The sequence below is a fragment of the Sphaerodactylus townsendi genome, unplaced genomic scaffold, assembly GCF_021028975.2.
Source record: "Sphaerodactylus townsendi isolate TG3544 unplaced genomic scaffold, MPM_Stown_v2.3 scaffold_33, whole genome shotgun sequence".
In the NCBI taxonomy this organism is placed as follows: domain Eukaryota; kingdom Metazoa; phylum Chordata; class Lepidosauria; order Squamata; family Sphaerodactylidae; genus Sphaerodactylus; species Sphaerodactylus townsendi.
The window spans coordinates 9,645-23,745 of record NW_025950506.1 but is presented as its reverse complement, the minus strand read 5'-3'; the positions used below and the strand labels follow the sequence as shown (position 1 = coordinate 23,745).

General features: G+C 50.2%; 1 protein-coding gene across 1 annotated transcript in view; it reads right to left on the bottom strand.

Moving 5' to 3' along the window:
• The window catches only part of LOC125425363 (lysosomal acid glucosylceramidase-like), a 71,180-nt gene extending 57,587 nt beyond the window's left edge, over nt 1-13,593 (bottom strand). The window contains exons 1-2 of the mRNA XM_048482977.1: nt 13,286-13,593; nt 1,517-1,708 (exon numbers count right to left, since the gene is read on the bottom strand). Of these exons, the coding sequence (XP_048338934.1) occupies nt 1,517-1,708; nt 13,286-13,355 (262 nt within the window). The 5' untranslated portion in view covers nt 13,356-13,593. The remainder of the gene's footprint in view (nt 1-1,516; nt 1,709-13,285) is intronic.
• Between the last annotated feature and the right edge of the window lie 508 nt (nt 13,594-14,101).

Sequence of the window (14,101 nt, the reverse complement as noted above, 5' to 3'; positions counted from 1 at the left end):
CACATTTGATATTGAAAGCATATTTGACATTGTGTTTACACTGAATCTCATTTTTGCCTCTCCGGTTAGCTTTCTTGGAGGAACGCTCGGTTTATAACCCTCGTCCAAATCACAATACTTCCCTGCATTATTAAATGAAGTAAATACGCCAATTACGAGGGACACAGATTTGTTTTCGGCTAGGAATTTCAGCTAAAAATTTCAGTGTGAGAGCCGCATACCCAAAAGACTCTGGTAGTTTCTGCATGGCAAAATTATACCTGTGTACCACCAGGGTTTTTAAAAAAAACTGGGTCTATTTTCTCCCTCCGCATGGCTGCCCGTTTCTTTCCAGGAGCCGAGTTAGGATCGGGAGGTAATACTGCAGTTTGTTCCACACGAGCTCAGGTCTTTTGTATTTACACCGCAAGTGCATCCTCGCATGTGCCTCTTGATTGGTCGACCCGGAGTGGCGAGGCAGGAAAAATAAACTGTTCCTGCTCCCATGGTGTTTGCACGGCAGCAGGGTCACCCCGGGATATTTGAAAAGAATCGCCAATTTGATGATTTTTGAAAATCCTGGACTAAAAGAAATATCTCAGGGCAACACCAGGGCAGGCCCGCTTAAGCATTGGGGGCCATGCGGAAAACTTGCACCAACCAGGATATTTCACTTGCCCATCCCAGGATAAGAACATAAGAACATAATAACTAGCCTGCTGGATCAGACCAGAGTCCATCTAGTCCAGCACTCTGCTACTCGCAGTGGCCCACTAGGTGCCTTTGGGAGCTCACGTACAGGATGTGAAAGCAAGGGCCTTCTGCTGCTGCTGCTGCTCCCGAGCACCTGGTCTGCTAAGGCATTTGCAATCTCAGATCAAGGAGGATCAAGATTGGTAGCCATAGATCGACTTCTCCTCCATCAATCTGTCCAAGCCCTTTTTAAAGCGATCCAGGTGAGTGGCCATCACCACCTCCTGTGGCAGCATATTCCAAACACCAATCACACGTTGCGTGAAGAAGTGTTTCCTTTTATGAGTCCTAATTCTTCCCCCCAGCATTTTCAATGAATGCCCCCTGCTTCTAGTCTTGTGAGAAAGAGAGAAAAATGTCTCTCTGTCAACATTTTCTACCCCATGCATAATTTTATAGACTTCAATCATATCCCCCCTCAGCCGCCTCCTCTCTAAACTAAAGAGTCCCAAACGCCGCAGCCTCTCCTCGTAAGGAAGGTGCTCCATCCTCGTTGCCCTTCTCTGCACTTTTTCTATCTCTCCGATATCCTTTTTGAGATGTGGCGACCAGAACTGAACACGGTACTCCAAGTGCGGTCGCACCACGGCTTTATATAAGGGCATGACAATCCTTGCAGTTTTATGATCAACTCCTTTCCTAATTATCCCCAGCATAGAGTTTGCCTTTTTCACAGATACTTGGACCTCGTGGAAACAGTCTCTGTGAGCCTTTCAGGTTCTGACCTGGATTTCCGGCACGGGTCAGGTTGCTCGCACACATCCCGCATGGCAAAAGTAGGTACCTGGAGTGTGCGTTCGGTCTGTGAACGTCCCTTCGCTCCGGTTCAGCCGATTGCCATTCTGGCTGCTTTCATACTTGACGTAGGAACCGACTGGTGGGAACGAGACTGGGTCGTAGGAGTCACAGTACGTGCTGTTGCACACGCACACCATAGAATCGCGGCCAAAATACTTCGGGTTGCAGGGGCAGTCACCTGAGCAGGATCAGATGAGAGAGAAATCCAATTAGTCTACACACCGAGGCGGAAGTGTTCAACCAGTTTTGCATACCAATGCAGCTAACCGGAGGCACAGCAAGAGGGGAAAGCGCCCAATGTACTGGTGCGTCCTCCGCCCCGGGACACCCCTGTCATGCCCTCGCCACACCTCACAGGGCGCGCGTGGCCAGTTCGTCCCCCTTCCCCTTGGAGCTACGCCTCTGCAGCTAACTGTCTTTGTCTAGCTCAGTGGCGTAGTGGCTAAGAGCAGGTGCACTCTGATCTGGAGGAACCGGGTTTGATTCCCCGCTCTGCCGCTTGAGTTGTGGAGGCTTCTCTGGGGAATTCGGATTAGCCTGTGCGCTCCCACACACGCCAGCTGGGTGACCTTGGGCTAGTCACAGCTTCTCGGAGCTCTCTCAGCCCCACCCACCTCACAGGGTGTTTGTTGTGAGGGGGGAAGGGCAAGGAGATTGTCAGCCCCTTTGAGTCTCCTTGCAGGAGAGAAAGGAGGGATATAAACCCAAACTCTTCTTCTTCTTCTCTTCAATACTGCCTACTCGACCTCTCAGTTTTGGGCTGGGAACCTTCCTAGTCTTACTGCACGATGTTCTTAAGACATGAGAAGGGGTTTGAACTGGGACCCTTAGAAATGTAAAATATTTACCACTGAATTAGGCGGCTGCTTTCCTAGGTTTCAGGTAGAGGACAGGTGTTCCCCACCCCTCCCCAAAACGAACGTCTGTCACAATCTTTTTAACTGGGTACTGCACAGACCGTCCTGCGATCTTCTGAATCAAAGCATGTGCTCCGCCCGTCACCTTGGGAAAGCAGCACCTAGGTTTGCCAACCTGCAGGTGCAATCTACCGATCTGGCTCTAATGCAGAATTAAAAACTCCATTTTAATATAAACGTTTTAAAATACATCAGTGAACATATGAACCATACATACAATGGACAACAATAATTCGAGACCCCACATACACGCATGCACAAAAAGGGAGAGAGATTCTCCGGATCAATGTAGACACAACAAGTCTCTACCATGAGAACGTCATATTCAATGAATTGTGCACGGTTGTGAGGTGAACAAATTGGCCGGTGCTCAATCTCCGATGGAGGTGGTAGTATTGACCCGGGATGAATTCAGTGGCGTAGGAGCAGCAGTGGCGTAGGAGGTTAAGAGCTCGTGTATCTAATCTGGAGGAACCGGGTTTGATTCCCAGCTCTGCCGCCTGAGCTGTGGAGGCTTATCTGGGGAATTCAGATTAGCCTGTGCACTCCCACACTCCGACACACGCCAGCTGGGTGACCTTGGGCTAGTCACAGCTTCTCGGAGCTCTCTCAACCCCACCTACCTCACAGGGTGTTTGTTGTGAGGGGGGAAGGGCAAGGAGATTGTCAGCCCCTTTGAGTCTCCTGCAGGAGAGAAAGGGGGGATATAACTCCTCCTCCTCCTCCTCCTCCTCCTCCTCCTCCTCCTCCTCCTTCTTCTTCAATACTTTCGACTAAAAAGTCTTCTTCAGTAATGCCTTACTTAGGTAATGCCTTATGTTTAGGAGTTGGAATTGTATCAGGCTAACCACTTGTACCAGAATGATGTGAGTGGCTGAGGAAGACTTTTTGATGTTCATATGGTTCTCATATTCTCATGGTAGAGACTTGTTGTGTATAAATTGGTTCAGAGAATCTCTCTCCCTTTTCATGCACGAGTGTACGTGGGGCCTCGAATTATTGTTGTTGTTGTCCATTGTATGTATCGTTTATATGTTCATTGATGTATTTTAAAATGTTTACATTAAAATGGAGTTTTTAATTCTGTATTAGAGCCACACAGGGGATTTGCTGTTTATGATTGACATTTATACTGTCTCAGGTTTTGTTTTGGATTACAATCTACCGATCTCCCAGAAGGACAACTGATCTCCAGACGAGAGGTGAGTTCCGCTGGAGAAAATGGTGACTTCGGCATTATACCCTACTGAGGTCACTCCCTTCCTCAAAACCCAGCCTCCCGAGGCTTTACTCCAAAATCTCCCGGGATTTCCGAGCGGGAGTTGCCCACTTTAGCAGCAGCACAGTGGGAATTTGAGGGGGGGCGGCTCCATCCTCTCCCTCACCAGCTCAAGCATTTGATATACCTGCTAAAGAAAAACGAGTCATTTAGCGATACGCTTTGTTTGTTTTGCTTGGGCAACTTTGAAACTTAGGAATGTAAGAAGAGCCCTGAGAGGTCAGACTCACATTCACCCAACTCAGTGATGGCGAACCTTTTCGAGACCGAGTGCCCAAATTGCAACCCAAAAGCAGAGGTGGGATCCGGCAGGTTCTCACAGGATTCCCGAGAGTAGGTTACTAATTATTTGTGTGCGCCAAGAGGGGGTTACTAATGGGTGATTTTGCCACGTGATTTTTGCCTTAGTTACGCCCTCCTCTCAGCAGTAGCGCACAGAACTTGAAGCAGTCTAGCAGGAGGTGCACCGCCGTGCGTGGCAGCCTGTACCTGCGTACATTCGTTTCCCACCCAAGGACCGGTGCAATGGCTGCATCCTTGCCACAGCCCCGCCCAGGAATGCCCCGCCCCCGGAATGCCCGGTCACGCCCCCATCGTGCCCCGCCCCATTGGCGCTACGCCACAGTTTGAATCCCACCCCCATGGGAACCTGTTCCTAAAATTTTTAGATCCCACCGCTGCCCAAAACCCACTTATTTATTGCCAAGTGCCAACATGGCAATCTAACCTGAATACTGAGGTTTTAGTTTAGAAAAAACGGTTGGCTCCGAGGCATGTGTTACTCAGGAGTAAGCTTGGTGGTACTCAGTAGCTTTGCTTTGAAGCAACCGTGCAACTCTTCGAACATGTGACTCACAACCCTAGGAGGGTTTACTCAGAAGCAAGCTCCATCGCCAGCAACTGAGCAACTGAGTCCATTAATAATAAGACCATGGTGCTCCGGGATTTTCTCGGAGCCCAACAAGTGGACCTGGCATGTATCACCGAAACCTGGGTGCGCGAAGGTGAGACCGTCGCCCTCGGCGAAGTCGCGCCCCCGGGTTTCGCGTGTCTCCACCGATCACGAACCCAGGGCCGGGGGGGCGGTGTTGCGCAGTTCATCCGTGATTCTATTCCCTTCAGGGCAGCCCCCGTCCCGGAGGTCACCGGCATAGAGTGTGTCGGCCTGGAGTGGTTGGCCTTGGAGAGGCTGGCTGTTCTCCTGGTGTACCGGTCGCCTAGCGCACCGAGAGACAGCCTGCCGCAGCTGCTGGAGGTGGTGGCGGACTGGGCGTTGCGGTTCCCCAGACTCATCGTCTTTGGGGACTTCAATGTCCATGCCGGCGCTGCCTCCTGTACAGCGGCTGCGGACCTAGTGTCATCCATGGCGGCAGCTAGGCCTCTCCTTGATAAATTCTGGCCCCACTCATGAGGCTGGGCACACGCTGGATTTGGTCTTCGAATTCGGGATAGGTCTGGTCGTATCCTCTACTGACAGAGTGCCATGGTCCGACCATTTTGCCCTGAAGGTCGGGTGGACATGCCGCCAAACCCGTCTAGGGGATGGGCAGATTTATGCCCGCGCGCGGAGACTTATGGATCCACTTGGTTTCCTGAATGCTCTGCGGGACCCTGAACCCACCGGCACACTCGATGAGCAAGTGGAGGACTGGAACTCCGACTCTCCGCTGCCATCGATGTTGTTGCTCCTCGGCGTCCTCTACGCCTCGCTCTCGGCGCGCTCCATGGTATACCGAGGAGTTGCGCCGTGATGAAGCGAGGAACTTAGACGCCTAGAGCGAGTATGGAGGAAATCTCGCGACGAAGCGGCGCGAACATCTTATAGGACGCTTTATGAAAGCCTATGAGATGGCGACGAAGGAGGCGAAGAGGACCTTCTTCTCCTCCTCTCTCGCGTCCGCTAGCTCACGCCCAGCGCAATTGTTTCGTATAATTCGGTCATTGACCTCCTTACCGGAGAGATCTTCAAATTCTCAATTGGACATTAGCTGTGAGGCATTTATGAGCTTTTTCGCGGATAAGATCACGTCGCTCCGCCATGACCTTCCATCCACGTTGGCTACAATTAGCGAACTGGAGACTCCCTTGCCGTCTTCGGGCCTCTGTTTGACCCAGTTCTCCCTGCTCTCTGAAGCCGCTGTTGACAGAGCCTTAGCTGCTGTTAGACCTACTACCTGTCCTCTGGATCCGTGCCCGTCCTGGCTTGTGAAAACCTGCCGGGCGGAGCTCTGACCCCATCTGTTGAGTATCATCAATGGTTCTCTTGAGCAAGGAACCTTCCCGGATGGGTTGAAGGAGGCAGTGGTCCACCCACTCTTAAAAGACCATCGTTAGATCCAGGAGATCTGGCCAATTACCGCCCGTTTCGAATCTTTCGTTTCTGGGGAAGGTAATTGAGAGAGTGGTGCTGGAGCAGCTTCAAGGTTTTCTGGATGACACATCGGCTTTTGACCCCTTCCAGTCCGGCTTCCGTGCTGGGCATGGGACGGAGACTGTTCTCGTCGCCGTCACAGACACACTCCGCATCCAGCTTGACCAAGGCGGATCGGCGCTGCTGGTGTTGTTAGATCTCACCGCAGCGTTTGATGTGGTCGACCACGACCTTTTGACCCACCGCCTGGCCGCCTCGAGGCGGGGCACTGTCCTTCAGTGGATAAGCTCGTTCCTCCGGGGCCAGAATCAGCAAGTGAGGTGCGGGGACCAGGCTTCCCGGAGGTGCCCACTACAATGTGGTGTGCCTCAGGGGGCATTACTGTCCCCGCTGCTATTTAACATCTACATGCGACCCCTTGCTCAGTTGGGGCGGCGTTTTGGGCTGATTTTTGACCAGGACGCTGATGACACTCAGCTCACTCTGTTGATGGCGGTGGGAGCAGCCGCCGCCCCGCGGCTCTACAGCACTGTTTGGAGGCGGTAGCTGGTTGGTTGCGTCAGAGCAGGCTGAAACTGAACCCTTCGAAGACGGAGATCCTCTGGCTTGGCCGTGAAGGAGGGGAGGGGACTTTCCAGCCGCCGGTATGGGAGGGGGCCATATTGGCACCGACCCCCTCCGTTCGCAGCCTGGGGGCCACCTGGATTCAACTCTCACAATGGAGACCCAGGTGGCCCATACAACCCGGGCTGCCTTTTTCCACCTCCGCCAGGCCCGGCGGCTGGCCGCCTTCCTCGCCAGAGCGGATCTAGCCTCGGTGATCCGCAACGGTCATCTCCAGACTTGACTATTGTAACTTCGCTCTACGCTGGCCTTCCCTTGCGTTTGATCCGGCGATTAAAACTGGTTCACCATGCAGCAGCACGCCTGCTTACGGGCAGTACCTTTCGGGAGCACATTCAACCTGTGCTGCGGCAGCTGCATTGGCTTCCAGTAGAGTTCCGGATCATCTTCAAGGTGCTGGTATTGACCTTTAAGGCCATTCACGGCTTGGGACCATCGTATCTTCGAGACCGCATCACCCCATATGTCCCTAGGCGGCCTCTTCGATCAGCGGAGGCCAACCTACTGGTGGTCCCTGGCCCCTCGGCAATGCGGCTGGCCTCCACGCGGGCCAGGACTTTTACAGCCCTGGCCCTGGCCTGGTGGAACACTCTCCCTCCAGCTGTCCGGGCCCTGCGGGACCTTGGAGAGTTCCGCGGGGCCTGCAAGACGGAGCTGTTCCGCCGGGCCTTCGGAGGATCCAGCCGCTAATAGTGCCCCATTTTTGGCCTCTGACACCTAGGCCGTAATTACATCATTGAGACTCACCATGCCCCCCTCCACCATGGGGTGGGAGGGTTTTTATTTATTATTTTTTATCTATTGATGCTGGACGCCACACTGCACTTTGAACCTTAACTTAAACTTAGATTTGGGTTTTAAATTGTAAATGTATTAGGAGTTTTACTGCTGCTTTTAAATGCTATTTAATACATTGTTTTAAATGCTGTACACCGCCCAGAGCCCCCAGGGGATGGGGCGGTATAAAAATCGAATAAAATAATAATAATAATAATAATTACTCTCAGGTAAAGGATCGCGCTTTAGTTATTCCTGTAAAAATCAGTGGGGTTTAACAGTGCTTTCACCCCCACATGACGCACTCTGTGTGCACATGCCCACAGAGAGGGCTCTGAGTGCCACCTCTGGCACCTGTGCCATAGGTTCGCCACCACTGACCTAACTTCATGACCTGTTTCCAGCTGTACCCTATCAGTTCAGAAGAAGAAGAGTTTGGATTTATATCCACCCTTTCTCTCCTGTAAGAAGACTCAAGGTGGCTCACAAGCTCCTTTCCCTTCCTCTCCCCACAACAGACACCTTGTGAGGTCGGTAGGGCTGAGAGAGTTCAGAGAGAACTGTGACTGGCCCAAGGTCACCCAGCAGGAATGTAGGAGTGTGGGAAACGCATCTGGATCACCAGATAAGCCTCTGCCTCTCAGGAGGAGGAATGGGGAATCAAACCCGGTTCTCCAGATTAGAATCCGCCTGCTCTCTACCTCTACACCGCGCTGGCATTCGATAGACTGCCACCATCCATGGAGGTTTCATTCTTAGTAATCACTGTTGACAGTGAATCACAGGCCTGCCCTCTGGAAAGTCATCTCAGCTGTTTATCAGAATTGCCCTGTTGTATCAGAGTAAACATTCTTCCCGTCTAGCATCCTGTTTCCAACAGTGGCTACCATAATAATCAAGGCAGGTGTACAACAGGTACTGTCACAAATATTACACCCATGCGTACTCCAACTCACTAGGTGAGTATCATTTTAACATTATCTTACTATCACAAATATACAAAAAATGTTTAGTAAGTACACAGGTATGGCTATAAAACCTCTAGATTAGGTTTTTATTTCGGCAGTCCTTTGTCAAGCCAATAATTGTTGTGCAAAGTATTCTTTTTCTTACTCCTCTAGGAGCACAACTGTTTTTTCTTACACTAGATAGTTTCCAAGCTGAATTTCAAGTTTCACTTGAATGGCTCTTCTTTAAATAGTCCTTCTCTCTGGATATCAGGATCTCATGTGGGAGCTCAGTTTGGAAATTCAGTTTGGAAACTATCTAGTGTAAGAAAAAAATAGTTGTGCTCCTAGAGGAGTAAGAAAAAGAATACTTTGTGCAACAGTTATTGGCTTGACAAAGGACTGCCGAAATAAAAACCTAATCTAGGGGTTTTATAGCCATACCTGACCGTGTACTTACTAAACATTTTTTGTATATTTGTGATGGTAAGATAATGTTAAAATGATACTCACCTAGTGAGTTGGAGTACGCATGGGTGTAATATTTCCAACAGTGGCTAGCCTGGCCTTTCCAGACAGCCCACATCTACGAAGGTAACAATTTCTTCCTGTCTGACTGACATTTATAATTGCAAACCAAATTGGAATCTTATCACTGTAAATTTCAAGCTAGATTTTTTAAAAGACTTAAACAGTGAGACGATTGCCTTTCCATCATTTTTAACAAGATTTTGAGAGAACTTACGAAAACTGTTTTCTTGCCTTCCCCTTCTTCCTCACTAAGACTTACGTAACATGGCACAGTGGTGGCGAACCTATGGCACGGGTGCCAGAGGTGGCACTCAGAGCCTTCTCTGTGGGCACGCGTGCACGGAGCTCGTCGTGTGATAATAATGCAATTATTTCAGGGAGATTATTAGCACTAAACCTAAGGCCTAGTTTTGGGGAAGCAGTGTAGGTAACCCTGTGAAGCGCCGTTAAACCCCACTGATTTTCATGGGAAGAACAAAAGCATGATCCTTTACCTGGGAGTAAGCTCAGTTGCTGGCAATGGGGCTTGCTTCTGAGTAAACCCTCCTAGGGGCATGATTCACTCATTCGAAGCGTTGCACAGTTGCTTCAAAGCAAAGCCAACGACTACCCCCAAGCTTACTCCTGAGTAACGCGAGCCTTGGAGCCAACCGTTTTTTTTCTATACTAAAACCTCAGTATTCAGGTTAAATTGCCGTGTTGGCACTTTGCGATAAGTAAGTGGGTTTGGGTTGCAGTTTGGACACTCGGTCTCGAAAAGGTTCACCATCACTGACCTAGCAGAAGTTATTAGTTTGCCCTCCCGTCTATACCAGATTAGTTTGCCCACCCGCCTATACCAGCAGCAGTGGCGAAGGAGGTTAAGAGCTCATGTATCTAATCTGGAGGAACCGGGTTTGATTCCCAGCTCTGCCGCCTGAGCTGTGGAGGCTTATCTGGGGAATTCAGATTAGCCTGCGCAGTCCCACACACGCCAGCTGGGTGACCTTGGGCTAGTCACAGCTCTTCGGAGCTCTCTCAGCCCCACCTACCTCACAGGGTGTTTGTTGTGAGGGGGGAAGGGCAAGGAGATTGTCAGCCCCTTTGAGTCTCCTGCAGGAGAGAAAGGGGGGATATAAATCCAAACTCTTCTTCTTCTTCTTTATGCTTAAAAGATCAATTTCTGTACAGGTGTCCCATGTGGCTTCCTTCTGAGAGTTCTCACTCGTCATCGGTGACTGGCTATTTATAGGGTTGCAATCTTTTAGAAAAAGAAGAGTTTGGATTTATACCCCAGCTTTCTCTTCTGTAGGCAGACTCAAGAAGGCTCACAAGCTCCTTTCCCTTCCTCTCCCCACAACAGATACCTTGTGAGGTAGGTGGGGCTGAGAGAGTTTCCGAAGAGCTGTGACTAGCCCAAGGTTACCCAGCAGGAATGCAGGAGGGCAGAAACACATCCAGTTCACCAGATAAGCCTTTGCCGCTCAGGTGGAGGAGTGGGGAATCAAACCCGGTTCTCCAGATTAGAATCCCACAGTTCTTAACCACCACACCACGCTGGCTCTCCCTCACCATGTAGTCAATCAATTGGTTAGAAAACCCTTGGACCCACTCAACAATGTGCCTCCTGTCCAATTAAGTATCTATCTATCTATCTATCTATCTATCTATCTATCTATCTATCTATCTATCTATCTATCTATCTATCTATCTATCTATCTATCTATCTATCTATCTATCTATCTATCTATCTATCTATCTATCTATCTATCTATCTATCTATCTATCTATCTATCTATCTACCTATCTACCTATCTATCTACCTACCTACCTACCTACCTACCTACCTACCTACCTACCTACCTACCTACCTACCTACCTACCTACCTACCTATTAATTAAACGTATAGGCCGCCTCTTCCCAGAAGGGCTCGAGGCAGCTCACAAAAGGCTGTTCTCTGAGACAGCAAATCAAAACAACATAAAACTTAACCTATTAAACCCATTAAAAAAATAAGCAGCTTTTCAAAAATGTTCATTACTTCTCCCTACTTGCCCACTCTGAAAGTTGCTTATAAGTTTGCCCAGTGGGGGGATCCAAAAATTTTAGTAACACGGTGGTGGGATTCAAACTGTGGCGTAGCGTCAATGGGGCTGGGCAGGGCACGACGAGGGCATGCCCAGGCATTCCATGGGCGGGGCATTCCTGGGCGGGGCTGTGGCAAGGACGCAGCTGCTGTGCCGGTCCTTGGGCGGGAAACGAATGCACGTAGGTGCAGGCTGCCACGCATGCCGGTGCACCTCCTGCTAGCCTGCTTCAAGTTCTGCGCACTACTGCTGAGAGGAGGGGCGTAACCAAGGCAAAAACCACGTGGCAAAATCACCCATTAGTAGCCCCCTCTCGGCACACACAAATGATCAGTAGCCTACTCTGGGGAACCTGTGAGAACCTGCCGGATCCTCTGAGTTTGCCCCGGTTCAGCACACCGCCTGCCAGAGGCCACAGGTGTTTTGGCCTGACAGATTTGTGTCACCAGACAGGAACGGAAAAGGAAAAGAGGAAGAGGAAATTAATAATTCCACTGCCTAAAGGCCCTTGCACAACCCAGAATTGGCACAAGATTCCCCAGAGATGGCAGACAGGCATGTGGGCGGTCACCAGCACAGCCACCACCGCACTGCGAATGACTGGAAGCCAGGCAAGGTGGAGTCAGGTAAAGCTCGAGGGGGTGGCGTGTTGATAGGAAGTGAAGCTGTCAAGAAAAACAAAGACGCCCATATGGGTAAGACAGCCAGCCCAAAGCGCCACACCTGGGGGATTTTTTTTAAATGGGTCAAAACTTGTTGACGAGGGCGTGAAGAGGTAAGACCCGATCTGCAGGTCCCGGAGCCAAATTGAGGATCACAGGTTGGTGGAGAGCTGAGCAGACATGCGGAGTAGCCTCCATGCCACGACGCAGCCTGACTCAGCACCTGGGCCAGGGACCGAAATAGAAACACAGCCCTATAAAAGCTGTGACAAGGCCGTGGCCTCCGTTCACCTGGCTTCTACCTGCCTGTCAGCACATCCAAGCGAGTATTTAGAGAAGAGGGACGGGCCTGAGAGATAATTCATGACCATCCACTTCTGCGGAACGTGAGAACATAAGGAAGAGCCTGCTGGATCAGACCAGAGTCCATCTAGTCCAGCTCTCTGCTATTCGCAGTGGCCCACCAGGTGCCTTTGGGAGCTCACCTGCAGGTGGTGAAAGCACTGGCCTTCTGCTGCTGCTGCTGTTCCCGAGCACCTGGTCTGCTCAGGCATTTGTAATCTCAGATCAAGGAGGATCAAGATTGGGAGCCAGAGATCAACTTCTCCTCCATAAATCTGTCCAAGCCCCTTTTAAAGCTATCCAGGTTAGTGGCCATCACCACCTCCTGTGGCAGTATATTCCATAAGAACATAAGAACTAGGCTGCTGGATCAGACCAGAGTCCATCTAGTCCAGCACTCTGCTACTCGCAGTGGCCCACCAGGTGCCTTTGGGAGCTCACCTGCTAAGGCATTTGCAACCTCAGATCAAGGAGGATCAAGGTTGGTAGCCATAGATCGACTTCTCCTCCATAAATCTATCCAAGCCCCTTTTAAAGCTATCCAGGTTAGTGGCCATCACCACCTCCTGTGGCAGCATATTCCATAAGAACATAAGAACCAGCCTGCTGGATCAGACCAGAGTCCATCTAGTCCAGCACTCTGCTACTCACAGTGGCCCACCAGGTGCCTTTGGGAGCTCACCTGCTAAGGCATTTGCAACCTCAGATCAAGGAGGATCAAGGTTGGTAGCCATAGATCAACTTCTCCTCCATAAATCTGTCCAAGCCCCTTTTAAAGCTATCCAGGTGAGTGGCCATCACCACCTCCTGTGGCAGCATATTCCAAACACCCATCACAGGTTGCGTGAAGAAGTGTTTCCTTTTATGAGTCCTAATTCTTCCCCCCAGCATTTTCAATGGTATATACCGCCAGGGGAGAGCGGTATATAAACCTAATAAATAAATAAATAAATGTATGCCCCCTGGTTTTAGTATTGTGAGAAAGAGAAAAATTTCTCTGTCAACATTTTCTACCCCACGCATCATTTTATAGACTTCCATCATATCCCCCCTCAGAAGTCTCCTCTCCAAATGTGACAGACTTCAAGGTGACAGACTTCAAGAGGATGAGGCCGAAGGATGGCCCAGTCTTTTTCTTTCATTCCCTTTCAACTTCTCCCGTGCCCTGTTCTTTCTCCACCGCGTTGACATGCTATTCCACGGATGTCTGACATACATACATCATGGGTTGTCCTCACCTGTCACTCCACGGGCCACTTGGAGAAGGAGGAACCACCAACCCAACACACGGGCTTGCGGAGACCACATTGTCCCTCACGTGGCTCTCTCGGGGCCAGTGCTGAGTTCCAAAGTCCAAGGAGGGAGAAGATAGGCCAAACCAGGCAGACCTTGCCCCTGTGAGAGGAAGAGAACATTTGGTGAATCCCCCACTTTGCTTGGAATCCTAGAACCATAGGGTTGGAAGAGACCCCATGAATTGCGGTGCCCAGAACTGTACAGAATATTCAGGTGAGGTCTAGCCAACGCAGAATAGAGAGGTACAATTACAGCCCTCCATCTTTTTTTTTTCTTAATAATTTTTTATTTCCAACCAAAGTTTATTTTTATTTTATTTATTTATTTATTAGATTTTTATACCGCCCTATCCCCGAGGGGCTCCGGGCGGTGTACAACAATAAACATAATATAACATAAAATGGCTGAATCTTTAAAAGCAGCGATAAAACTGTAAAAGCTAGATCTCATAAATACAATATAAAAATACTAGCATAAAAATAAAGGGCGTCCAGCAGCTCCATATTCAGAATCCTCCTCCCAAGAGGGAGGAATGGCAGGTCCCGTTGAATGACAAACGGCCCAGATGTAGAGGGCCATGAAAGGGGGGGGGGAGGGGGCACCATCAGTGGCCGGTTCCTCCAAAGGCCTGGCGGAACAGCTCCGTCTTACAGGTCCTGCGGAACTCACCAAGGTCCCGCAGGGCCCGGACAGCTGGAGGAAGAGCGTTCCACCAGGCTGGGGCCAGAGCCGTAAAGTCCCATCACCGAGGGGCCAGG